Source organism: Tyto alba, unplaced genomic scaffold (genome assembly GCF_018691265.1).
Source record: "Tyto alba isolate M040663 unplaced genomic scaffold, T.alba_DEE_v4.0 Super-Scaffold_4, whole genome shotgun sequence".
Lineage (NCBI taxonomy): Eukaryota > Metazoa > Chordata > Aves > Strigiformes > Tytonidae > Tyto > Tyto alba.
The window spans coordinates 337677-363073 of NW_024881315.1; the positions used below are offsets into that span (position 1 = coordinate 337677).

General features: G+C 63.2%; 4 protein-coding genes across 8 annotated transcripts in view; 2 read left to right on the forward strand and 2 right to left on the reverse strand.

The window, feature by feature from the left end:
* Window positions 1-474: 474 nt before the first annotated feature.
* NIBAN3 (niban apoptosis regulator 3) lies at window positions 475-8897 on the forward strand. Of its 5 annotated transcripts, XM_042802858.1 has the most exons (14): window positions 489-635; window positions 1333-1463; window positions 1844-1975; window positions 2376-2490; window positions 3285-3509; window positions 3687-3802; window positions 3885-3989; window positions 4384-4546; window positions 4739-4926; window positions 6430-6588; window positions 6883-6999; window positions 7199-7306; window positions 7863-7974; window positions 8598-8897. In XM_042802858.1, exons 1-14 carry the CDS (start codon window positions 581-583, stop codon window positions 8678-8680), a joined length of 1809 nt encoding a protein of 602 aa, XP_042658792.1. In that variant the 5' UTR covers window positions 489-580; the 3' UTR covers window positions 8681-8897. The 5 variants fall into 5 exon arrangements, with proteins under 5 accessions (XP_042658793.1, XP_042658791.1, XP_042658795.1 ...); XM_042802859.1 differs by having other exon boundaries at window positions 475-635; window positions 6916-6999; window positions 7863-8691; XM_042802857.1 differs by having other exon boundaries at window positions 483-635; window positions 7863-8691.
* A 593-nt stretch (window positions 8898-9490) lies between these two features.
* COLGALT1 (collagen beta(1-O)galactosyltransferase 1) lies at window positions 9491-19670 on the forward strand. Its single transcript, XM_042802851.1, has 12 exons — window positions 9491-9768; window positions 9884-9994; window positions 10862-10979; window positions 11085-11219; window positions 12591-12795; window positions 14900-15019; window positions 15186-15262; window positions 16027-16133; window positions 16259-16391; window positions 17571-17698; window positions 17774-17980; window positions 19337-19670. Exons 1-12 carry the CDS (start codon window positions 9527-9529, stop codon window positions 19602-19604), a joined length of 1851 nt encoding a protein of 616 aa, XP_042658785.1. The 5' UTR covers window positions 9491-9526; the 3' UTR covers window positions 19605-19670.
* Window positions 19647-25217, reverse strand: PRKCSH (protein kinase C substrate 80K-H). The gene is made up of 16 exons (XM_042802852.1): window positions 24994-25217; window positions 24777-24893; window positions 24581-24676; window positions 23815-23872; window positions 23582-23699; window positions 22746-22875; window positions 22576-22660; window positions 22395-22473; window positions 22194-22280; window positions 21834-21986; window positions 21646-21736; window positions 21300-21369; window positions 20946-21035; window positions 20536-20610; window positions 20323-20422; window positions 19647-20224 (listed from the first exon to the last, which is right to left on the reverse strand). The coding sequence occupies exons 1-16, from the start codon at window positions 25214-25216 to the stop codon at window positions 20090-20092; spliced, it is 1707 nt and encodes a 568-aa protein (XP_042658786.1). The 5' UTR covers window position 25217; the 3' UTR covers window positions 19647-20089.
* Window positions 25218-25323: 106 nt separating this feature from the next.
* Window positions 25324-25397, reverse strand: part of LOC104362803 (EVI5-like protein) — a 136357-nt gene continuing 136283 nt past the window's right edge. The window contains exon 20 of the mRNA XM_042802805.1: window positions 25324-25340. Within this exon, the coding sequence (XP_042658739.1) occupies window positions 25324-25340 (17 nt within the window). The remainder of the gene's footprint in view (window positions 25341-25397) is intronic.

The following is a 25397-nucleotide window of genomic DNA, read 5'->3' on the forward strand; positions in this document are numbered from 1 at the left end:
GCGCGGGGGGGTGTCGAAACCCGCCGGTTGCGTCGGGGTAAAAGCAGCAGACGTTGGGCGCGGGCGCTTCCGCGCTGCGCTCGCACCGTCGGAAATAACCCCGAAAAATCCCCTTCGCCCCCGCCCGCCCGGCCCCCCCCGAACCCGCCGCCCCCTGAACGGGCGGTTCTGCCTCAATTAGCGCTCGCCAGCAGTTGTTTGGGGGATGGGAAGGGCCCGTTTGGGCCAGCGAAGCGCCGTCCCGCTGCGAAAGCCGGCTCCTGCGAGCCACGACGACGGAGCACGAACCCACCCGGTCTCCAAAATAAATCAAACCCCCCCAAATTGGGGCCGGTTTGGGGTGCGGGACGGGGTGGGAAGCCGCGGAGGCGCCGCTGCCCCTTTAAGGCTTATTTTGTGTGTGCGGCGGGGCGGGGGTGGGGGGGGGTGAGCTGAGATTTTATTTGAATATTTCTGAGCTGATAACGGGGTATTTGACTATCGATGAGCTGATGTGGGGCAGCCAGACCCCAACGCGCTGCGGGGGGGGGGGGGGGGAAGCCGCGGCGTGTGGCGCGGCTGGCGAGCGCCGCGGCCGAAGATGGGGGGAAGGTGCTCGAGCCCCCTGACCGGGCGGCAGCGCAGGTACCTGAGAGGTGAGAGACGATTTCTGCTGCTTCCCTTCCTTCTTTTTTTTTTTTTTTTTTTTGGGGGGGTGGGGGGTGGAATATAAATCCCGTCGCGGCCCCGGCGAGCCCCGCCATCGACCTCCGCCGCCGGGTTATGGACGGGAAATCCCAGGCGCAGGGTGTGAAACGGGTCTCCGAGCCCCTGGCGAAGGCTCCCGGGGAGGCGCCTGGTCCTCGGGGCGTCAGCTCGTGGCTCCAGCCCCGCGCTGGGGCTCTGGGGCGCCGCCGGGGCTGCGGCTTCATGACCCGGTTCCGCCGAGCTTGCAGGGCACGGCGGTTCCGTAACGGCTGGCGATGAGTTTCCTCCGGTGTTCCCACCTCTCCAGCCGGCGGGGGAGGCGTTGGGAGCAGCAGCAGCCCAGAAAAAAAAAAAAAAAAACTTTTAAAATTTTGATTCTTGTCAAACCCTCCGACGTTTCAGATCCCTTTTTTGAGCAGGCGCCTGGCAGCGTCCCCGGGGCGATAAAGCGGTTTGGGAGCGGGGTCCAGCCACACACTCAAGAAACAAAGATTTATTTCTCGAGGGACGGGGCGAGGTCTGCCTGGTGCCTCGCTGCCGCTCTGCGAGGAAACGCCAACAACAAAAAAAAAACCAAATAATTAAGAGCAGGGAGCTGCCCCCGCCGGGAGCGGGGCCGCCGCCACCCCGGCTCTGTCCCCGCAGGTCGCGCCGACGCCGCGGTGAGGAGTTTCGTGCCCCATTATCGGAGGCAGCTGGCGGCCGCCCTCCTGCGCAGGGTCTCGGGGGAGCTGGAGCCCCGGGGGGCAGCGGCCCCGCAGCTCCTGCCGAGCCAGGTGAGAGCCCGTCCCGGCGCCGGGCGGAAAAGCTTTTGTGCCATCGGGGTCAAATATTGCGGAGCGGGTTGAGGTGGGGTTGCTTGAAACCCTCATGGCGCCGCCGTGAAGAGCCACGACAGTTTGGTTTCGTGTTTTGGGGGGTTGGTTTTTTTTTTTTTGGCTCTGTCTTTTGCTTTTCATCACCACTAGATGTCTGTGTCCAGCTGCCTCCCGCTGTTATCCCCACGCCGCTCGGAGCCAAGTGTCTGGGCCGGGCTGGGCCCCAGGCCAGGCGACGCTCCGGCCTCGCCGCGCTTCGTGCCTTTGCTGAGATTCTTTTCTCACTTTTTTTTCGTTTTTCCCCTGACATTTTTTTCTCTTCTCTCACGTGTCCACAGCTCCGGGGGCCGCCCGACGCCGCTCTGCACCACGGGTTGCTCTCCCAGTACGACGGCGATTCCCGCAGCTGGCAGGAGAATTACTTTGTCCTGCTCGGAGATTTTACCCTGCGGTGGTTCGAAAGCGAAGAGGTGAATGTGCTCATGCAGCGACCGCCGCAGAGACCCTAAAATTGAGGATTTTTTGTGGCCGCAGCCCATGAAATCCCCTCCGGGCATCCCTTGCTGCCAGCACGCTCGTGTAAAAGCCGGCTGCTTCGCGTCCGCAGAATCCCTGCGCCAATAATATCTTAATTTCCTTTCGTACGTGCGTTTCCTTTCAAATTCGCCCAGCTTCTCCCGCCTTGCCTTGGATTTTTTGTTGGTTTCGTTGTGGCTGCGCCGCAGCGGTACCGAGATCCGGGGCTGGTGCAAACGCCGCCGCGAGCAACGAACCCTCTCGCTGTCGCCGGCCGGAGGGAACCGTCAGTTATCGCCCGCGCAGCCTCGCGCTGACGATCCGCCCTGTGACTTTTTTTTTTTTCTGTCCCAGGCCCTGAGGAACGGCTGCCAGCCCAGGGGCTCGACCGCTCTCTCCGGCTACCTGCTGCTGTCGTCGGCCGGCGAGTACGCCGAGCGGCTGGGCGAGCTGTGCCAAGGGCTCGCGGGTAATTCTGCGCCGCGGGGAGCGGCGGGGAGCGGGAGCCGGGTCGGAGGAGGAGGGGAGCGCACGGGGCGGGTTGTGTCTCCGCGCGCCAAGAAAACACCCGAGAAGCTTCCTCACGGCAACGCCCGGAGCTGAACTCGCAGCGTCACCTGAACTTGGCGTTTCGGGGCCCTCGTGCAGCTCAATCCCCTGTTTTCCTTGTTTTTTTCGGGCGGCCGCTGGCCTCGGCCCTGGCAGGCAGCTCTGCGCCCCGGCGCGGCCAGCTGGGGAGCGGGGAGTTTGGACGCGGGTGGCACGGAACCGGCAGCAGCTGCCGGGAAGCTTCGCCAGCGCCTGAAATTCGTTTCAAGCGGTTTTCCTCTGCTGAGCTCCCGGGCGCGCGGCCCTCTGGCTGTTGTTAGAGCTGCCCCCTGGGAAAGAGTTTAGAGCCGGCCGCGAGCCGTTGAACACTACCGGGGCTTTTTAACCTATGGACGGCTCCGTTCAGAATAAACAGTGGATTGGGATCTTTCCAGTCTGCTGCAGATGCTGGTTAAAAGGGAAGGGAGGCTTTGCCAGTTTGCTCTCGGAGCGAAGCGTTTGTGCTCCTGCTCTCCGAACGGTTCTTGCTGCACCCAACCCCCGATTTGTTGCGTCCAGTAACGCTAAAAATAAACGACAATCCCGTCCCTTTGGGGTTTCCCCGGCTCGGCGGCCGACACGATCCCCCCTCGTTTTCTAACGACACGGCCGGCCCCGGCCCGTTCGGGAAGGAGGGCGGGTTATTTTCTCTGTGAATAAAAAGCCGAACGCCAGCCGCAGGGCGCGGGGAGCTCGCGGGGAACGGGCATCCAGCCGTGCCTGCGCCAGCCTCCGTCGCGCATCTTCCTCCTCCCCGAGGTGGCAGCCCCTTCGCCGACGCGCCAGGAGAGTCGTTGCTTTTCCTCTACCACCCTTTCCGGCGGCACTTCTGCTTCCGCGCGGGCTCGCGGCCGACCTGGAGGGCGGCTCTCGGGGACGCCGTCCGCGCCGGCAGCACGGGTGAGGGGGCGAGCTTCTTGCCCTCGGGGGCGTTGCCAGGGGCGCGAGCGGGGGCTCGGCGCCGTCCCCCTCGCTCGGGATGGTTTGGCGGCGGCGCCTTCGCGCGGGAATCGCTCGGGAGTGGGTTTAAGCATCACCGGGATTAACTCGCCCTTTTTTTTTTTTTTTTTTTCTCAGAATTACAGAGGGCGGATTCTCTGGAGGCCGAGGCGTTCCTCGAGGCGGTGCGGTTTTACAGGCAGGAGAGAGGCCGCTACGGAGCGGAGGATCTTCTCCTGGGGACGGAACCTGAGGTCGGTGGAGCCTCCGAGAGCGGAGCCTCTCCGGCGAGGCCGCCGCTCCGAGGTGATTTCGGCCGCTCGTTTTGGGTTTTAGATCCTCGGGAACGTGTTGATGGAGGATTTGCTGCCGGTGCTGCGCTCCCGGGTGCTGCCCGGCATCGGAGGGGCGGAGAGGAGGCGGCGGCAGCTCTGGCTCCGGGTGAGGTCCCGGGGTGTCGCGCCCCGGGTGTCGCGGGGCCTCGGGTGTGAACTTCTCAGCTCGAGAACGATTTGACGGCACAGGCCGGTTCCGCAGCTCGGCGGAGCGCTGGATTTAACAGCCAGTCGTGAAAAACGGAGAGCGCTGCTGGTGCCGCGGGGCGGCGGCGAGGGGACGGCTGTAACGGAGAGGGAGGAATGAATTACGTGGTGTTTGGGTTGGGAGGAACGAGGCTGGGCGAGTTGCAGAATTTTAGGGGTGCGACGCGGCTGGCGAGGTGGGTTTTTGGGGGGCGGGGGAGCCCAGGGACTGGCCACGTTTCCAAAATCGGCGCCTCTTCCGTCTCCTTTATTTGTTGTCTCCCTGGTTCGCCCGCTGCTTGTCGGCCGCCCAGTTCCTCCAGGAGGTTTACACCCTGGTCCTCGGCGAAATCTCCAGCGAACTCAAAAGTTTTCAGGAGGAGAAGGAAAAGCTACGGGTTGAGCTGGAGAAGAAAATCCGCCCCGACCTGGATCAGCTGCTGACGCTGAAGGAGCAGCTAGCCAGCAAACTCCAAGGTTGGGCCGACGGATAAAATAAGGCAAAAAATAGAGGTTGAAAAAAGCCCCAAGCCGGGCAAATCCATGAAATGTCTCCAGCTGGCTTGGGCGGGGGAAGGGCTGCGGCGGGTTTGGGCGCAGTCCGGGGGGCGGCGGCGCTCGGTGGCCCTTCCCGCCCGGCGTGACCCGTCGGCTTGTCGCGGCGGGCAGCGGCGGTGCGGAGCCCGGCGGAGTCGTGCTGCGCCCGCGGCGTGGAGCCGCTGCTGGGCTGCGTGCTGGAGCAGCTGGCGCGGCCCCTCGGGGCGGGAGCCGAGGCCCTTCGCTCGCTTTTCGCCCGGAGGGTCGACGAGGTGATCGGCGTGGCCCGGAGCTCGCCCGGCGCCGTCCTGCGGCGGGAGGTGAGCGGGGCCGCCCGAGGCCGCTGACGGGCAGAGCCCGGGGCGAATCCCGGCGGGAGGGGCCCCGGGGGGTTGAGTTTTACGCGGGGCTGAGTTTTAGGTGGGGTTGAGTTTTAGGTGGGCTTTACATTGGGTTGAGTTTTAGGTGGGGTTGAGTTTTATGCGGGGTTGAGTTTTACGTGGGGTTGAGTTTTGTGTGGGGTTGAGTTTTAGGTGGGGTTGAGTTTTAGGTGGGGTTGAGTTTTACGCAGGGTTTTACATTGGGTTGAGTTTGATGCAGGGCTTTACATTGGGTTGAGTTTTACATGGGGTTGAGTTTTACACGGGGTTGAGTTTGATGCAGGGTTTTACATGGGGTTGAGTTTTACATGGGGTTGAGTTTTATGTGGGGTTGAGTTTTACATGGGGTTGAGTTTTACGCAGGTTGAGTTTTATGCAGGGTTGAGTTTTAAGTGGGGCTTTACACAGGGTTGAGTTTTACACGGGGTTGAGTTTTAGGTGGGGTTGAGTTTTATGCGGGGTTTTACATGGGGTTGAGTTTTATGCAGGGCTTTACATTGGGTTGAGTTTTACACGGGGTTGAGTTTTACGCGGGGTTGAGTTTTATGCAGGGTTGAGTTTTATGTGGGGTTGAGTTTTATGTGGGGTTGAGTTTTATGTGGGGTTGAGTTTTACGCGGGGTTTTACATGGGGTTAAGTTTTACATGGGGTTGAGTTTTACGTGGGGTTGAGTTTTGTGTGGGGTTGAGTTTGAGTTTTACACAGAGTTGAGTTGTTTTATGCAGGGTTGGGTATTATGGGGGGGGGGTTTGAGGTTTTACGCTGGGGGTTGAGTTTTGTGCGGGGTTGAGTTTTACACCGGGGGAGCGGACGGCGCCAAGGGCAGTGGGGGGGCTCTGCCCCCCCCCCGGGTGACCCACCGCTGCTCTGCCCCCCCCGGGTGACCCACCGCTGCTCTGCCCCCCCCCCGGGTGACCCACCGCTGCTCTGGCCCCCCCCCCCGGGTGACCCACCACTGTGCTCTGCCCCCCCGGGTGACCCACCGCTGCTCTGCCCCCCCCGGGTGACCCACCACTGTGCTCTGCCCCCCCGGGTGACCCACCGCTGCTCTGCCCCCCCCGGGTGACCCACCACTGTGCTCTGCCCCCCCCGGGTGACCCACCGCTGCTCTGCCCCCCCCGGGTGACCCACCGCTGCTCTGCCCCCCCCGGGTGACCCACCACTGTGCTCTGCCCCCCCCCCGGGTGACCCACCGCTGCTCTGCCCCCCCGGGTGACCCACTGCTGCTCTGCCCCCCCCCGGGTGACCCACCGCTGCTCTGCCCCCCCCGGGTGACCCACCACTGCTCTGCCCCCCCCGGGTGACCCACCACTGCTCTGCCCCCCCCCGGGTGACCCACCACTGTGCTCTGCCCCCCCCGGGTGACCCACCGCTGCTCTGCCCCCCCGGGTGACCCACCGCTGCTCTGCCCCCCCCGGGTGACCCACCGCTGCTCTGCCGTAGCTTCTGCGGCTGGCGGCAGCGTCCTGGCAGCCCGGCGCCCTGCAGCCCTGCTACGCCGAGGCCGATCTCTATCGCGATACCCTGCGAGGGCTGGAGGAGCGCTTTGGCTTCCGCGGCGGGACCAGCCTGGTGCTCAGCGCCCAGGACCTCATGCAGCAGGTCCGTGGTGAGGCCGGGGGGGCGGGGGGAGTTTTGGGGGGGGTTGGTGCCACTGCCTGGCGCTCGGTTTTTCTCCTTGGGCCGCCCCAAAAGCCCCAAGCGAAGCTCTGAGGAGACGATATATTTTTCCCGTAGTTTAAAACCAACAAGGCGGCGAATTGAGGAGGGAAAACACCCACAGCGGGGGGCGAGATGTGGAGTGAAATCGGGGCTCAGCGAGGGTTATTTTTGTGGGGTTTTTTCCTTTCTTTTTTTTTTTTTTTTTTTTTTTTTTTTCCGGTTTTCCTCTTGCAGCTGATGCAGAACTGCACCCACACCTTCCAGCAGCTCGCGCAGCAGCACCTCGGCCGGGCGGCCTCCCGCCACCACCTCGCCCAAGCCCTGGGGAAAGTCAAGGAGCGGGTGCTGAAGGTGAGGCGCGGGGCTCTCTCCTTTTCCTCCGATGGCTTTAGTGAGATGCGCTTTGGGGTTTTTTTTTTTTAAACCTTTTTTCAGTTTGTTTTTTTCGCCGTTGGATCGCTTCGCCGCCTTTCCCGGCGTTTTCGGTGCCGCGCTCGTGCCGCGAGGTCGGTGCCACAGGGCCTGACCCCACTTTGAATTCAAATCGCAGAAATTCGACTACGACAGCAGCTCCGGCCGGCAGCGCTTCGCCCAGGAGTGGCTGGTCCGAATTTTCCTTCCTTTCCTGCTGAAGCAGTTGGAGTCCGGGTGTAAACCGGTACGGGGGAGCCTGCGAGGGGCTCGGGGGGGGCCCTGTCTGTGGGGAAACGGGCTCAAACAAGGGGTTTTTAGTTCAGCAAGAAAGAGAAACTCCTTCCCTCGGCGCAACCTTCCCCCCTCGCCAGCATCCCGGCGCTCGGGCACCGTCTCTCCGCAGAAAAGAGCTTTGAATTCATTCTCAGGCGGCGCAGGCTGCCAAACCGCAGCCCGCTGCGCGACGGCATCCCGAAAATCTCCTCCAAGCAGACATAAGTCATGTTCTGTTTCGTGCCGCCGAGGGCGTGACCGTCCTTTAGCCATTTCCCAGAACATTCTCCTTTTATTTTTATTTTATTCCTTTTTTTTTTTTTTGGTGTGTCTTCCCCTTGGCCGTGCCAGCGCGCCGGCTGGACCGAGTCCCTCCGCAGCGAGTCCCGGGGGGGTGGGTTTGGGGCTGCAGGCTCCCCTCTTGCTCTGCCCGATTTTTGGGGAGCTTCACCCAATTCCCACCAGCCCCCCCCCCCCCGGCTCGCTGGCAGCGCTGACGCTGCCCCTCTCTCCCCTCCCCGGGGCAGGAGCTGCCGCAGTACGAGAGCTTCGTCTTCGCCGACTTCAGCGGCATCGTCAACCTGGAAAATATTTACGAAGAAACGGTCCGGGCCGTGCTGCTGCGGGCGGTCGGCAGAGGTGAGGGGGCTGCGGGCCGCGGGCTGGAACAGCCCCTCTCCAAATATTTGCAGTCGCCGGCGTCGCTGCTGGTTTTTTGTTTTGGTTTGGGTTTTTTTTTTTTCCCAAGCCGTTAAACAGCGCTTTCCATGTTCGTACACTCAAGTTTCTTTCCAGATGTTGCCCTCGGCGCGTTCCAGAAGCCCAAAGCTGACTTATTTTCTTCCTGCCAGTTTTCTTTCCCTCCCCACTGGCTGGAACTTCTCAACCTCTCGCTGGCCAAAGCCGGGGGAAGAATCCTCTCGTTTTCCAGGCGTGATGTCACGGGCGGGCAGCGCCGAGTGGCGGGGCTTTCCTGGGGAGCGGGGGCTGCGCGGCCGCTGGCAGTTTAACGCCCTTGGGAGGCGGATGGGGGGGGGGACACCCAGGGGTGACCCCGGGATTTCTCGTGGTTTTCCATCGGCCGAGCGTGAAATCGGGGCGAAAGCCGGCGGAGCTGGGGTCGGGGCCTCGGCTGGGAAGTCGCGGTGTGAGAATTTCACTTGACAGTTGTGGCTGAAAGTAGAAGTCGGAAGGTAAAAAATACGGGGCTGTGAAATGGTGGTAAAAAGCGGGGCTGGGGGTGACCCGCTGTTGCCTTTCAGCGCTGGCCGAGGCCTCGGGCCCCCCCAGCCCCAACCTCTCCGCCCCCAGCGCCGAGGAGCTGCTCTATGAGGAGATGGGCTGAGGAGCCGCCGGTGTCACCACCCCCCAGCTGTGACCCCCCCCCGGGCTGTGACCCCCCCCGGGCTGTGACACACCCCCAGCTGTGACATTTCTCCCCCCCCATCCGGGTTGTGTCACCCCCCCCCTCCTGTGACCCCCCCCCCCAGGACAGGGGGGCAGGCAGGGGGCTGGGGGGGATCCCAGTGGGCCCAGTGAAGAACAGAGCAATTGGAAATGGGCGATTTGTGTGTGGAGTGTGCTTGGGGGGGGGGAGAGAAATGGGGGGGACAGAAGGGGGGGGGGGGAGAGGGAAATGGGGGGAGAGATGGGGGGACAGAGATGGGGGGAGATGGAGGCAGAAACGGGGGGGAGGAGGGAGAGGGAGGGGAGGGGGAGATGGGGGGCAAGAGGAGGTTGGGGGGGGGGGGGGAGGGAGGGGGAGATGGAAGGGGGGGACAGAGACTGGGAGGGGGGGGGCCGGAGATGGGGGGGAGGAGCTGGAATGAAGGGCGGGGGGAGAGGAAGAGGAGGGAGCCGGGGGCAGAGGAAGAGGAGGGAGAGGGCGCTGGGGCGGGGGGGGGTGGGGGCTGAAGGGGGCGTGGCCACGGCGGGGCCCCCGCCATGGCTGGGTGGGGGCACGGTCTGGTCGGGGGGCGTGGCCGCACGGTGGGGGGGGGTGACCACAGCGGCGTCCCGGCTATAGAAGGGGCTAGGGGCGTGGTTTCGGGGGGCGTGGTTCGTGGGGGGGCGTGACCACAGCGGGGTCCGTGCCATAGAGGGGCGTAGGGGCGTGGTTTGGTGGTGGGGCGTGGCTCGGCGGGGGGGCGTGGCTTGGGAGGGGGCGTGTCGGAGCCGCGGGCGGCCCAGGATGGCGGCGGGGCAGTGGCCGTGGCCGTGGCCGTGGCCGTGGCCGTGGCTGGTGCTGGCGCTGGCGGCGGGGCCGCGGCCGGCGGGCGGGTATTTCCCCGAGGAACGCTGGAGCCCGGAGTCGCCGCTGATGGCTCCACGCGTGACGGTGGCGCTGCTGGCGCGGAACGCGGCCCACGCGCTGCCCGCCACGCTGGGGGCGCTGGAGCGGCTGCGGCACCCCAAGGAGCGGACGGCGCTCTGGTGGGCGGGACACGCGTGGGGCCGGGGGGGGGGGGGGGGGGAGATACGCGGAGGGGGGGAGGGGGACCCTCATGGGACTGATGGGGGCGGGGTCGCGTGTCCGGTCCCCACGCAGGGTGGCGGTGGATCACAGCGTGGACAACACGACGGCGCTGCTGCGGGAGTGGCTGGTGCGGGTGCGTGGGCTCTACCACCGCGTGGAGTGGCGGCCCATGGAGGAGCCGCGGTGAGTGGGAGGGGCGGAGGGGAGCGGGGGGGTCACCCGTGGGGTGTGTGGGGGAGGGGGAGGTCTGAGGTTTTTGGGGGGGGGCTCGGAACCGAGGGAGGGGAAGGGGGAGGGGGGGAAGCCGCATGGGCTGTGGGTGCCCATTTTTTGGGGGGGTCTCCACAGGCTGTGGGTGCTCAGATTTGGGGGTCCCCGTGGGCTGCAGGCTCCCAAGTGTGGGGGGGGTGCCCATGGGCTGTGGGTGCCCAGGTTTGGGGGTCCCTGTGGGCTGGGGGTCCCCAAGCTTGGGGGGTTCCTGTGGACTGTGGCTGCTCAGATTTAGGGGTGCCTGTGGGCTGGGGGTGCTCAGATTTGGGGGTCCCCATGGGTGGCAGGCTTCCAAGTTTGGGGGGGTCCCTATGGGCTATGGGTGCCCAGGTTTGGGGGTGCCTATGGGCTGAGGGTGCCTAGTTTTGGGGGGATCCCTATGGGCTGTGGGTGCTCAGATTTAGGAGTGCCTATGGCTTAGGGGTGCCCAGGTTTGGGGGTGGGTCCTCAGGGACTGGGGGTGCTCAGATTTGGGGGTGCCTATGGGTTGGGGGCGCTCAGGTTTGGGGAGGTCGCCATGAGCTGTGGGTGCTCAGGTTTGGGGGTGCCTGTAGGTTGGGGGCGCTCAGATTCGGGGGTCCCCATGAGCTGCGAGTCCCCAAATTTGGGAGGGGAATCCCCCCCCTGGGCTGTGGGGCCGCACTCTAAGCTGTCTGCCCGGTGAGTGCCCAGGTTTGGGGAGGGATCCCCGTGTTCAAGAGGAACCCCGTGGGCTGTGGGTGCCGGTCTCGGGTGAGGTTGGGGGGACACCCCAGGGTGACATCCCCGTCCCCCCCCCAGATCGTACCCCGACGAGGAGGGCCCCAAGCACTGGTCCCCCTCCCGCTACGAGCACGTGATGAAGCTGCGTCAGGCGGCGCTGGACTCCGCTCGCGCCAGTTGGGCCGATTACCTGCTGGTACTGGGGGGGGGGGGGTGTCCCGGCACTGGGAGCGGGGGGACCCCACGGCTGCTGGATTTTGGGGGGGGGGGGTCCTGATGGTGTCTGGGTGCTGTCGGGCAGTTCCTGGACGCCGACAATGTCCTGACGAACCCCGACACGCTGGGGCTGCTGATGGCGGAGAACAGGACGGTGGTGGCACCCATGCTGGACTCGCGCGCCGCCTACTCCAACTTCTGGTGCGGGATGACGGCGCAGGTGAGCGGTGGGTGGGGAGGGGACCCCTGGGTGCTGAGTCCCTAGGGTGCTAGGTCCTCTGGGTAGCAGGTCCTCCAGGTGCTGGATCCCCTGGGTGCCAGGTCCTCTGGGTGCTGGATCCCCTGGGTACCTGGTCCTCTGGGTGCTGGATCCCCTGGGTACCTGGTCCTCTGGGTGCTGGATCCCCTGGGTGCCTGGTCCTCTGGGTGCTGGATCCCCTGGGTACCTGGTCCTCTGGGTGCTGGATCCCCTGGGTGCCAGGTCCTCTGGGTGCTGGATCCCCTGGGTGCCAGGTTCTCCAGGTACTGGCTCCTTTGCTCCCTGGGGTGCCAAATCCTCTGGGTGCTGGATCCCCTGGGTGCCAGGTCCTCTGGGTGCTGGGTCCCCTGGGTACCTGGTCCTCTGGGTGCTGGATCCCCTGGGTGCCAGTTCCTCTGGGCCCCCTGGGTGCCACATCCTCGGCGTGGTGGGTCCCCTGGGTGCCAGGTCCTCTGGGTGCCATGTCCTCCAGTTCCTCTGGGTGTCACATCCTCTGGGTGATGGGTCTTCCAGGCACTGGGTCCCCTGGGTGCTGGGTGCTGTGGGTCCCCTGGGTGCCAGGTCCTCTAGGTGCTGGGTGCCCTGGGTGCCACATTTGCTGGGTACAGTATCCTCTGGGTGCCAGGTCCCCCGGGTGCTGGGTCCTCTGGGTCTCCTGGGTGCCACATCCTCTGGGTGCTGGGTCCTCTGGGTGCTGGGTCCTCTAGGCATTGGGTCCCCTGGTTGCTAGGTCCTCTGGTCCTTGGGGTGACAAATCCCCTGGGTGCCAGGTCCTCTAGGTGCTGGGTCCCCTGGGTGTCACATCCTCTGGGTCGTGGATTCTCTGGGTGCTGTATCCCCTGGGTCCTGTGGGTCCCCTGGGTGCCACATCCTCTGGGTGCTGGGTCCTCTGGGCGCCAGGTCCTCTGGGTGCCAGGTCCTCTCTCATTCCTCTGGGTCCCCTGGGTGCCACATCCCCTGGGTGCTGGGTCCTCTGGGTGCCAGGTCCCCTGGGTGCCACATCCTCTGGGTGCTGGGTCCTCTGGGCGCCAGGTCCTCTGGGTGCCGGGTCCCCTGGGTGCCACATCCTCTGGGTGCTGGATCCCCTGGGCGCCAGGTCCTCTGGGTGCCGGGTCCCCTGGGTGCCACATCCTCTGGGTGCTGGGTCCCCTGGGTGCCGGGTCCTCTCGATGCTCTACCTGCTGGGCGCCAGGTCCCCTGGGTGCTGGGTCCTCTGGGCGCCAGGTCCTCTGGGTGCCGGGTCCCCTGGGTGCCACATCCCCTGGGTGCCAGGTCCCCTGGGCGCCGGGTCCCCTGGGTGCCGGGCGCCCAGGCGGCTCCTGCCTCTGCCAGGGTTACTACAGGCGGACGCCGGCGTACCTGCCGGTGCGGAAGCGGGAGCGCCGCGGCTGCTTCCCGGTGCCCATGGTGCACTCCACGCTGCTGCTGGACCTGCGCAAGGCGGCCTCGCGGGCGCTCGCCTTCTACCCGCCGCACCCCGACTACACCTGGGCCTTCGACGACATCATCGTCTTCGCCTTCTCCTGCCGGCAGGCGGGTGAGGTGCTGCGGGCTGGCGCGGGCGTGGGCCTTAGGCTGGCGTGGGCCTTAGGCTGGCGTTGGCCTTAGGCTGGCCTTGACGTTAATGTTGGGCTGGCGTTGGGCTGATGTTGGCTTTGGGCTGACGTCGGCTTTGGACTGGCGTCAGCTTTAACTTTAGGCTGGTGTTGGCTTTAACTTTAGGCTGGCGTTGGCTTTAACTTTAGGCTGGTGTTGGCTTTAACTTTAGGCTGGTGTTGGCTTTAACTTTAGGCTGGCGTTGGCTTTAACTTTAGGCTGGGGTTGGCTTTAACTTTAGGCTGGTGTTGGCTTTAACTTTAGGCTGGCGTTGGCTTTAACTTTAGGCTGTTTAACTTTAGGCTGGCGTTGGTTTTAACTTTAGGCTGGCGTTGGCTTTAACTTTAGGCTGGCGTTGGCTTTAACTTTAGGCTGGCGTTGGCTTTAACTTTAGGCTGGCGTTGGCTTTAACGTTGGGCTGGCATTGGCCTTAACTTGAGGCTGATGTTTGCCTTAACTTTAGGCCGGAGTCGACTTTAATGTTGAACTGGCATTGGTTTTAACGTTGGGCCGGCATTGGCTTTAACTTGAGGCTGGGGTTAGCTTTGGGCTGGCATTAGCTTTAACGTTGGGCCGGTGTTGACATGAGCTTTAGGCCAGTGTTAACGTTCACTTTAGACTTGTGTAACTTCAATTTCGGCCCCACTTAACTTTTAACGTCCGCCTAGTGTTAGCTTTAGCCCCGCTTAACTTTAAGTCCAGCCTGGTGTTATTGTGAGCTCTACTTAATTTTAACTTCCGCCTGGTGTTGGCTTCAGCCCCGCTTAACTTCATTTTCAGCTTGCTGTTAGCATGAGCTCTGCTTAACTTTAATTTCAGCCTGGTGTTAGCATGAGCTCCTCTTAAGTCCAGCCTGGTGGTGGCTTCAGCCCCGCTTAACTTCACTTTCAGCCTGGTGTTAGCACGAGCTCCACTTAACTTTAACTTCAGCCTGGTGTTAGCACGAGCTCCACTTAACTTTAACTTCAGCCTGGTGTTAGCACGAGCTCCACTTAACTTTAATTTCAGCCTGGTGTTAGCACGAGCTCCTCTTAAGTCCAGCCTGGTGTTGGCTTCAGCCCCGCTTAACTTCACTTTCAGCCTGGTGTTAGCGTGAGCTCCACTTTAACTTCAGCCTGGTGTTAGCACGAGCTTCACTTAACTTTAATTTCAGCCTGGTGTTATTGTGAGCTCTGCTTAACTTAAGTCCAGCCCCACTTAACTTTAGCTTCAGCCTGGTGTTAGCACGAGCTTCACTTAACTTTAATTTCAGCCTGGTGTTATTGTGAGCTCTGCTTAACTTAAGTCCAGCCCCACTTAACTTTAGCTTCAGCCTGGTGTTAGCACGAGCTTCACTTAACTTTAATTTCAGCCTGGTGTTAGCATGAGCTCTGCTTAACTTTAACTTCAGCCTGGTGTTAGCACGAGCTTCACTTAACTTTAATTTCAGCCTGGTGTTATGGTGAGCTCTGCTTAACTTAAGTCCAGCCCCACTTAACTTTAGCTTCAGCCTGGTGTTAGCACGAGCTTCACTTAACTTTACTTTCAGTTTGGTGTTAGCATGAGCTCTGCTTAACTTTAACTTCAGCCTGGTGTTAGCACGAGCTCCTCTTAAGTCCAGCCTGGTGTTGGCTTCAGCCCCGCTTAACTTCACTTTCAGCCTGGTGTTAGCATGAGCTCCACTTAACGTTAAGCCCGGCCTGGTGCTGGCTTCAGCCCCGTGTAACGTTAAGCCCGGCCTGGTGCTGGCTTCAGCCCCGTGTAACGTTAAGCCCGGCCTGGTGCTGGCTTCAGCCCCGCGTAACGTTAAGCCCGGCCTGGTGCTGGCTTCAGCCCCGCTTAACGTTAAGCCCGGCCTGGTGCTGGCTTCAGCCCCGTGTAACGTTAAGCCCGGCCTGGTGCTGGCTTCAGCCCCGCGTAACGTTAAGCCCGGCCTGGTGCTGGCTTCAGCCCCGCTTAACGTTAAGCCCGGCCTGGTGCTGGCTTCAGCCCCGTGTAACGTTAAGCCCGGCCTGGTGCTGGCTTCAGCCCCGCGTAACGTTAAGCCCGGCCTGGCTGCGTTTCAGAGGTGCAGATGTTCGTCTGTAACCGGGAGGTGTTCGGGTTCCTGCCGGTGCCGCTGCGGTCGCACAGCACGCTGCGGGACGAGGCCGAGAGCTTCCTGCACGTCCAGCTGGAGATCATGGGTGAGCGCCGGGGGGGGACCCCCACCCCCATTTGCAGCGAGGCCTTGTGGGGCACAAAAGCCCTTTTTTTGGGGGGGGGGGGCACACACACGACCCCCCCACCCCGGTCCCTGGGGGGTTTATTCCCGCTTAGCCCAGCCGGGTTTCTCCCTCCTGCCCCCCGCAGTGAAGAACCCCCCGGCGGAGCCGTCCCCCCACGTCTGGGTGCCCCCCAAAGTCCCCGACAAGATGGGCTTCGACGAGGTGAGCACCCCGGCTTTTTTGGGGGGGGGGGTTCCCCCCTCCTCTGAATTTTGGGGGGTTCCTCCCCCCCCCCCTTCTGCATCTTGGGGGGGTTCGCTCCCGCTCTGCTGGATTCTGGGGTTGGTTTTCCCTTTTCTAAATTTTGGGGGGGTTCTCCCCTCTGCTGGGTTTCGGGTTGTCACCCCCTCTCTGGATTTCGGAGGGTTTTCTGCCTTTCTTCTGGATGTGTATTTTCTTCCCTTTCATTTGAATTTTGCCTGTGTCATCACGTCCCCCCACTTCCTTCTGGATTTTGTTCCTGCCCCCGTTTCTTCTGGATTTGGGGGGTTGTGTGTTCCCCCACCTGCTTCTAGATTCTGTTTTTTTCCCCACACGCTTCCTCTTCAGGACTGGGGGGGCCGTTCCTCTCTTCTGAATTTTGGTTTATTTTTTCTCTCTTCTGAATTCTGGGGTTCCTTCCCCCTTCTGGATTTTTTTTCCTTTCCTTCACTCTCTCTTCCGAATTTTGGAGTTTCCCCCCCTCCTTTCAATTGTTGGGTTTTTCCCTTCACTCTCTCCTGGATTTTGGTTGGTGTTTTTTTTTCCCTCTGTTCTGGATTGTGGTTGGGTTTTTATTTTTCTCTCTTCAGAATTTTAGAGTTTTCCCCCTTCTCAATTGTTTGTTTTTTTTTTTTCCTTCACCCTCTTTTCTGGATTTTTTTTTCCTTCCCCCCTCCCCCCCCCCGCCCCCCGCTGCATTTTGAGGGCTTTTCCCCCCTTTTCAGGTGTTCATGATTAACCTGAAGCGGCGGGCGGACCGCCGGGAGCGGATGCTGCGGACGCTGTACGAGCAGGAGATCGCCTGCAAGCTGGTGGAGGCGGTGGACGGCAAGTGAGCACGGAGAGGGGTGGGCTGGGGGACAGACGGACGGGTGGGCGGACAGACGCCGCGTTTTGGGGGGGGGGGGGGGGTGTGTGTGCTGGGGGCCCCCCCAGGCTGAGCCGCTGGCTTTGCAGAGCCATGAACAGCAGCGAGGTGGAGGCGCTGGGCATCCGGATGCTGCCGGGGTACAAGGATCCCTACCACGGGCGGCCGCTCACCAAGGGCGAGCTGGGCTGCTTCCTCAGCCACTACCGCGTCTGGCAGGAGGTGAGGGGGGGGGGGGGGCTGGGGGGGGCCAAGGGGGGGCCCCGAGCCTGGGGGTAACGGAGGGGACAAGAGTCTAATGCTGACAGGAAAGAAAGGGACGGGTCCCTAATCCCGATGGTAAGAATGGGGGCCCCCTAGTCCTGACAGCGAGGGAGGGGGCGAGTCCCTAATCCCGAGGGGAAGGGAGGGGGCAAAGCCCTCATCCCGAGGGGAAGGAAGGGGATGGGTCCCTAATCCCAACAGCAAAAGGGGCAAATCCCTAATTCCGAGGGGAAGGAAGGGGATGAGTCCCTAATCCCAAGGGGAAGGGAGGGGGCAAAGCCCTCATCCCAAGGGGAAGGAAGGGGATGGGCCCCTAATCCCAACAGCAAGAGGGGCAAATCCCTAATTCCGAGGGGAAGGAAGGGGACGAGTCCCTAATCCCAAGGGGAAGGAAGGGGACGAGTCCCTAATCCTAAGGGGAAGGAGATGAGTCCTTAGTTCTGACAGTAGCGAAGGGAATGAGTCCCTAATCCCAAGAGTAAAGTGACAAATCCCTAATCCCGAGAGGAAGGAAGGAGGCAAATCCCTAATCCCGAGGGAAAGGAATGGGATGAGTCCTTCATCCTGACAGCAGCAAAGGGGACGAGTCCTGAATGTGGATGTTAAGGAAGGGGACGAGCCCCTAATTCCAGCGGGAAGGGAGGGGACAAAGCCCTAATCCTGATGGCAGTGAAAACGAGTCCCTAATCCCAATGGTAACAGAGAGGAAAACTTCCTGACAGCAAGGAAGGGGACAAATCCCTAATCCCAACGGGAAGGACGGGGACAAGTCCTTAGTCCTGGCAGCAATGAAGGGGACAAATCCCCAGTGTGGACGTTACAGAAGGGAACGAGTCCTTAATCCTAACAGGAATGATGGGACTAATCCCTAATCCTGAGGGGAGGATGGGACTAATCCCTCTAATCCTGCTGGGAAGGAGGGGACTAATCCTGAATCCTGAGCAGAGGATGGGACTAATTCCTAATTCCAAGGGGATGATGGGACTAATCCCTAATCCTTTTGGGAAGAACGGGACAATCCCCAATCCTGTCAGGAGAAGGTGTTGGCCGGGGCCTCCTGTCCCTCCGGCCTGGCGGGAGAACCGGGAGGATTTCCCTTTTTCCGTAAAAACCGCGCCTTTTCCCTGAACCCCGCAGATTGTGGCGCGGGGGCTGGAGAAGTCGGTGGTGTTCGAGGACGACCTGCGCTTCGAGATCTTCTTCAAGCGCCGCCTGATGAACCTGATGCACGACCTGGAAGCGGAGGGGCTGGCCTGGGACCTGATGTGAGTCTGGCCGCTTAATTACCCGGTCGGCAACCGACTCGCGGGCGTTAACGAGGCTGTCGGCTCTCCCCGCAGTTACATCGGGAGGAAGAGGATGCAGGTGGAGCGGCCGGAGAAGTCGGTGCCGCGGGTGAGGAACCTGGTGGAAGCCGATTACTCGTACTGGACGCTGGGCTACGTCCTCTCGCTGTCGGGCGCGCGGAAGCTGCTGGCGGCCGAGCCGCTGGCCAAGATGCTGCCGGTCGACGAGTTCCTGCCCGTCATGTTCAACAAACACCCGCTGTGAGTCCCGGGGGGTGCTGAGGGGTGGGCTGGGGGGGAGGTGGCCCCTCGGAGCCGTTCTAGCCCGTTGGATCGGTTCGTTTCCCCTCAGCGCTGGTTCCTCGTCCCTCAGGAGCCGTTTTCTGGAGCCACTTCCCTTGTCCCCATGGATGCCTTCCCCTCCAGAGACAGGATTTCTCTCCTGCCTTCGGCTCCGTCATCCCTCAGAGACCGTTTCTTGTCCCTTGGGAGACGCTTTTCTTGTCTCCTTGGTGCCATTTCCCCTCAGAGGTGGTTTCTTGTCCCTCTGGAGACACTCCCCTTGGAGATAGGTGCTTTTCTTGTCCCTTTGGCTCCACTTCCCCTCAGAGCCGGTTTCTTGTCCCTTTGGCGCCATTTTTCACGTCCCTTTTGGTTCATTTTCCCTCCGAGGCCGTTTCTTCTCCCTTTGGAACCATTTCCCTTGTCCTCTTGGAGGCGTTTCCCCCTCAGTGACGGTTCCTCGTCCCGTTGGAGCCATTTCCCCCCTATCCCTGCATTTCCCCTGGAGATGTTTTTTTCCCACGTCCCTTTGGAGTTGTTTCTCCTCAGAGCTGGTTTTGTCCTCGAGGGCCCATTTTTCTTGTCCCTTTTGAGCCCATTTCTTGTCCCCTTGGATCCATTTCCTCTCAGAGCTGGTTTCTTGGCCTCTGGAGCCATTTCCCTTGTCCCCGTGGCTGCATTTCCCTTCAGAGAGAGGATTTTCCCCTTCCCTCTGGCTCCACTGCCCCTCAGAGACCATTTCTTGTTCACTGAGAGACCCTTTTTATGTCCCTTTGGCTCCGATTCCCTTTGGAGCTGGTTTCTTGGTCCTTTGGTGCTATTTTTCATGTCCCTTTGGGTTCATTTTCCCGCAGAGGCCATTCCTGCTGCCTCGGGAGACACTCTTCATGTCGCTCCGGCTCCCTTTTCCCTTAGAGCTGGTTTCTTGTTCCTTGGATCCATTTCTCTTGTCCTTTGGGTGCCGTTTCCCTTGGACCCATTTCCCTCGCAGCCAGTCTCCCTGTCCCTTTAGCTCCGGTTCCCCTTGGGGACAATTTTGTGGCCTTTGGGATGGTTTCAGGGCCTTTTGGCTCCATTTTCTCCCAGACCCGCTCCCTTCTCCCCTGGGAGCCATTTATTTTTGTCCTTTTGGATCTGTTTCCGCTCAATGCCAGCTCCTCATCCCTTTCCTCATCACCTACCCCCGGGGGGTTCACTCCAGGAGCTCCCCCATTGCTCTTCTCTTTCAAAAACCCCCTTGGCATTTTGGGAGGGGGGAAAAAAAAAAAAAAAAAAAAAAAGCTCTTTTCCCGGCTTTTTTTCCTGCCCTCCCCTAAGCCCGCTCTCTCTCCCCAGCGCCGATTACACCAAACATTTCGCCAAGCGGGATTTGGTGGCGTTTTCGGCGGAGCCGCTCCTGGTGTTCCCCACCCACTACACGGGGGACGAGGGTTACGTCAGCGACACCGAGACCTCGGTGGTGTGGGACGACGAGGCCACCGTCACCGACTGGGACCGGGCCAAGTCCCAGAAGATGAAGGAGCAGCAGGAGCTGCGGCGGGAGGCCCAGAACGCCGACGTGCTCCAGTCCCCCCTCGACAGCGCCGCGCGGGACGAGCTATGACCCGCCGGGGGGGCTGCGGGGAGAGGGGGGGGGACACGCCGCTTTTAAATTCTATTTTTATTTTTATGTCTCGCGTTGGAGAATGATGGAAGAGTCCGATATTCCGCCCTGCCCACCCACCCCACCCCGGCTCAGTCGCAGCGGCCTCTGCGTGTGTGTGTGTGTGTCCCCAAAAAATGCTCCCCCCACGGGGTGGGGGGTTGCGGTCCCTCAAGGTCCTGGCAGCTCCCACTGGGCTGTGGGAGAGGGAAACTGAGGCAGGGACCGTGCTGTCACCATCTCCCCCCGGGGGAATAAGGGGGGGGCCCCCCTGGGGACAAAAGCAATGGGGATTGTCCTCTCAAGGGAACAGCGTGTGTGTGTGTGTGTGTCCCAAGGGGAAACTGAGGCACGGACAGAACGTGATGGCCGTGCAAGATGAGTCCTCGTGCGAGGGGGGAGCTCCTCGTGCGAGGGGGGGGGTTTGTCAACAGCAGTACCCGGGGTCAGAGCTCGTCGTGGTCCTCGTGCGAGGGGGGGTTGCGACACGCTGCGGGCGTCACCAGCTCCATCAGGTACTCGCAGCGGCTGGGCTCCGTGGTGGCCGTCACCGCCGTCTCCGTCCCACACGACAGCTTCACCTGCGGGGGGGGAATGTGTGTGTCACTGGGGGGGACACAAGGGATGTGGGGACACCCCGGGGGGGGGGCACGGATGGGACACAGGGGGACAGCCTCACCGTGGTGGCCCGGTTGGGGCCCTGCCAGCAGCCTGTCCCGTGCTCGTACTTCATGGCGCTGAAACGATCGTGCTCGGGGCCGGCCCAGGTGCCCCATGTCCTGGGGGGGGGGACACACACGCACATGAGGGACACACACACACACACACACCCCCAAACCCAGGGGACAGGAGCCACTGTGGTGTCCCCAGGGGGGCTCTGGGGTCCCCTCACCCCAGGTTGGTCTCGGCGCCGCCGTGTTTGGGTTTCTGGGAGACGCGTTTGAAGGGGCAGAGGCGGTAGATGTACCTGGGGACAGAGCGGGGGGGGCACACATGGGGGGACCCCAATGCCTCTGTGTCCCCCAGAACCACCCCCCACCTCCCCATACCTGGCTCCCCCTGCTGTCCCCAGCCCCCCAGTGTCCCCACAGCCGATCCCTGGTGCCCCCCACTTTGACCCCCCCCCATTTTCCCTGCTACCCCCCCTCAGTGTCCCCAGACCTGCTCCCCCCATGTCCCCTATAACCACCCCCCCCCAGTCCCACTCATTATCCCCATTACCAGCTCCCAGTGACCCCCCCAACCCCTCCCCAACTCGGCTCCCCCCCCATCCAGTCCCCCCAGTCCCGGGCCCCCCCTCACTCGCTGGTGCCCAGCTCGTAGCACTGGTTGTACAGGTAGGAGAATTCGCCCTGGGGACCGAAGTCGAAAGCCAATTCCTGCTCCAGGGCCCTGCCGGGATGGGGGGGGGGTCATGGGGGGGGGGGCAGGGACACCCCCACACCCTCCCTAGCCCCCCCCCCATACCCTCCCATCGCCCCCGCCCCAATCAGCCCAGGAGGAAAGTCAGACACATAATACAAAGAGCACTCAGGTTATCCCTCTCCCATTTTTTTTTTGGGGTGTCCCCCCCCACCCCGGGAAGGAACGAAGGTTTATAGGGTGCTTCCCACCCCCCCACCCCACCCCCCCCGTCTCAAAGGGCCCCCATCCCACCTGATGGACTCCTCAGCCTCCTTGAGAGCTCGCTCAGCCTCTTCCAGCTCCTCACGGGCCCGCTGGGCGGCTGGGGGTGGGGGGACATGGGGGGGTGAGGGGGCCCCCCAAACTGGGAGCAGCCCTCCCCCAAACTGGGAGCAACCCCAGACCCCCAGCAGGGAGGGCACAGCGGGCTCAGCTCCCCCAAGCACCACACAGAACCTCCCCCCACTCCTCCCAGCACTCCAGCCCCCCCAAAACCCCACCACCCGCCCTGAGAACCCCCATTTCCCCCAAAGACCCCCCCAAAACCCTGCCCCCTCCCCCAGGCCCCCCCCAAACCCCCTTGAGAACCCCCCCATACCATCAATCAGGGCCTGAGTGGCAGCATCAAAGGGCGGTGTTGGGGGGGGCTCCTCAGGGCCCTTCTCCTCAGGGTGCTGGGGGGGCGGGACCTGGGGGGGCAGTGGGGTCAGGAGGGGGGGCCCCCAACCCCCCCATAGCAAGGTACAAGGTGGGGGTGCCCCAGTTGTGCCCTCACCCCCCCACCACCTTCAGCTCTTCCTCGGGGCCTTCACCGCCTTCGCCACCTTCCTCTTCCTCTTCTTCCTCTTCAGTCTCTTCTTCCTCTTCTTCCTCCTCCTCCTCGGGGGGGGTCTCCTCTAGGGGGGGCTCAGGGTGGGGCGGAGGGGGCTCAGCTTGGCCCTGCACATTATGGGGAGGTGGCGCTGTGTCAGGCCACCCCCATCCCTCACACCCCTGCCTCAATTTCCCCATAACAACTTAATGTAGGACCTACCCAAACACAGGAAACACAAATGCTTCCTGCCCCCCCCGCCCGAAAAGCTCAGGGACCCCCCTAAAAGCCTGGGGACCCCCCCCCCAAAAGCCTTGGTCCCCCCCCAGACCCACCTGGGGCTGGTAGCGCTGCTTGATGGTGGCCCAGAGACGGTCACGGAAGGTGGCAGCGTCCACTGGTGCCGGGTCCCCCAGTAGCGCCTGTGGGGGGGCACACACACACAGCGGGGTGTCACTTTCCTGGAGCCCTGGGTCCCCCCAGGCCCTGAGGGGGGGCTCTGGGGGGGGCTCCAGGGGGGGTTCTGGGGGCCCCACCTGGGCTTCATCTTCTGAGACGACGCCATCCCCGTCGGTGTCCAGCTCGGGGCGGGCCCGCAGCTCCCCCGCCGTCACCCTGGGGAGGGGGTGCAGGGTGAAGGGTTGGGGGGGTGCTGGGTGCTGCCCCCCCTCCTCTCCCCCACCCCAGGGGGCCCCCCCATGCCCCCCCTCAGCTCACCACCCATCCCCGTCGGTGTCCAGCTCGGCAAAAGCTTCATCCGCCCGCGCCGCCTCCGCCTCCGCCGCTGCTGCCGCCCGCTGCTCTGCTGGGACAGGCGGGCTCAGACCCCCCCCAAACCCCCCCGGGGGGGGGGGAGCTCCCAGCATCCGGGGGGGGTCCCACCGTACCCTCCCAGCGCCGCTGATGCTCCTCCTTGGCTGCCCGCTCGGGCCCCTCCGCCGCCTCCTTGGCCGCCCGCAGGGTCCCCACACGCTGCTCCAGCCCCCGCCGGGCCTCCTGCAGCCCCCCCAGCCGGCCCTGTGTGTGTGTGGGGGGGGAGGTCAGCACCCGGGACCGCCCAGGGGACCCCCATCCCTCCCCGGGAGCCCCTTGTGCCCCCCAGGACCCCCCGCATGCTCCTCTGGACCCCCCCGTGTTCCCCCTGGGACTCCCACAAACCCTCCAAGAACTCCCTTGACCCCCACAGCCCCTTAAAGCCCCCGCCCATGACCTCCCCACGACACCCCACAACCCCCCCACACACCCTCTACATCCCCCATGGGACCCTCCTGACCCCCCATGGAACCCCCCCCCCCCCACATCCATAATGGGACCCCATGTGTCCTGCCAGGGCCCCCCACTCCCCCCCTTAAGCCCCCCATGAGACCCCACACACACCCCCCGAGATCCCCCACCCCAGACTCCCCCACATCCCCAATACAGACCCCCCCCCATCCCCCCACGACCCTTCCCCTCCTCTCCACCCCCCCCCACCCCGACCTCTCATATGTCCCTACCCCCCCATGGGCCCCCACCCCCCACCCCACGAGAACCCCCCCACCCCAGACCCCCCCAAATCCCCAGTAAGACAAGCCCCCCACCCCTCAATCCCCCTTCTACCCCCCACAACCCCCTCGCACCCCTTCCCCCCCACCTCCCCACCCCTCTCACACCCCCTCCCCCCCCTCCGTGAGCCCCCCACACCCCGGGCCCCCCCCCCGGGCCCCCTCTTTCCCCCCAGTACCTGTTTCTCCTGCCGCCCCGCAGCCGCCTCCTGCACCAGTTGCTCTTTGATGCGGGCGCCCTCCCGGGCCACCTCTGCCCGGCGCTGCAGAGCCTCCCGCTCCCGCCGGCCCAGCTCCCTGTGAGGGGCACGGGGGGGGGGCAGGTGGGGGGCACCCCACAATGCAGACACGCCCCCCGCCCAGTACTGTCCCAGTCCCCCCAGTAGCGTCCCAGTTCCCCCCCCAGGCTCACTTGCAGGTGTTCTCGCAGGCGGCGCTGCTGTCGTATTCGTCGGTGGCGTCACAGCAGTCTGGAGAAGGGGGGGTGAGGGGGGGGGTTCAGCACCCTGGGGACCCCCCCCAGAGGACCCCAAAACCTCCTGGGGACCCCCAGAACCACCCCCCCCCCAAATCCCAATACACCTCAGAGACCCAAAAGCCCTCCCAGAGACCTCCAGAACCACCCCCAGAGACCCCAACACCTCCTGGGGACACTCAGAACCCCCCCAGGGATCCCCAGAACCCCCCCACAAACCTAAACTCCTGCTGGGGACCCCCAGAATCCCCCCAGAATCCCCCCAGTGACCCCACCACTCCCTGGGGACCCCCAGAATCCCCCCAGGAACCCAACACCTCCTGGGGACCCCCAGAACTGCCCCCCAGATACCCCAAAAAACCTTCACAAACCCCAACACCTCCTGGAGACCCCCAGAAACCCTCCTAGGAACCCTCCGAAACGCCCCCAGGAACCCAACACCTCCTGGAGACCCCCAGAACTCCCCCCAGGGATCCCCAACACCTCCCAGGGACCCCCAGAGCCCCCCTAGGAACCCCCAGAACCCCTGTAGGGACCCCAACATTTTCCTCCAAGACCCCTCAAGGACCTTCCTACCCCCCACTCCAACCGCAGAGTTTGGGGGAGGCCCCAATTCCCCTCCAGGAGCCCGAGACCCACCCTTCTCCCCCCCAAGGGGACCCAATGAGCCCCCCCAAAGTCCCCCTAGCACCCCCAGACCCACCGCAGACGCCGTCGTTGACGTGGGCCGAGGGGATGTTCTGGGGCCGGTACCCAGCGTTGGTGCAGTGGAAACGGCCGTTGGGACACGCCGCCGTCCCTGGGGGTGGGGGGGGGAGAGGACACATGGGGGAGTCCCATCAGGACATTTGGGGTTCCGAAAAGGGTCTTTGGGGTGTAGAGGGGTGGGGGGGGCTCACCAGGCTCGTCAGAGCCGTCGCGACAGTCACAATAGTCGTCGTTGACCCAAGCGAAGGCGATGGTGGCCGAGCCGTCCAGGCAGGTGAAGGGTTTCGAGGCCTCGTAGAAGTGGTGGTCTGGGGGCGGGGGGGGGGGGGGTTGGAGGGGACACAGGGACATATTGGGGGGGTCCAGAGGGATGTTGGGGCCCCCCCCCCGTGGGGGTGTGTCACTCACTGGAGAGGGAGACGCCGCGGGGCCGTGTCACCTCCACGGTGCCCGGCAGTGCAGGTGGCACAGGCAGCAGCAGCAGCAGCAGCGGCAGCATGGCGGGACGGGGGGGGGGCTGGGGGCTCCGGTCAGCCCGGGACCCCCCTGCCCCGCCCCCAGACCCTATAGAGCCCATATAGAGCCCTGCAACACCTCCCTTGGGCTTCTTCCCACCCCAGTGTCTCCCCATAACCCCCCCAGGGGACCCTACAGACACCCCCCTATAGCCCCCCCCCCCGAGCACTACAGACCCCTTCAGCTCACCTAGAGACGCCCCCAGTCCCCCTATAGGTCCCCTCACCCCCCAGAGCCCCCTATAGACACCCCAAATCCCCTAGACACGCCCTCAGACCCCTGTTGCCCCCTCCCCA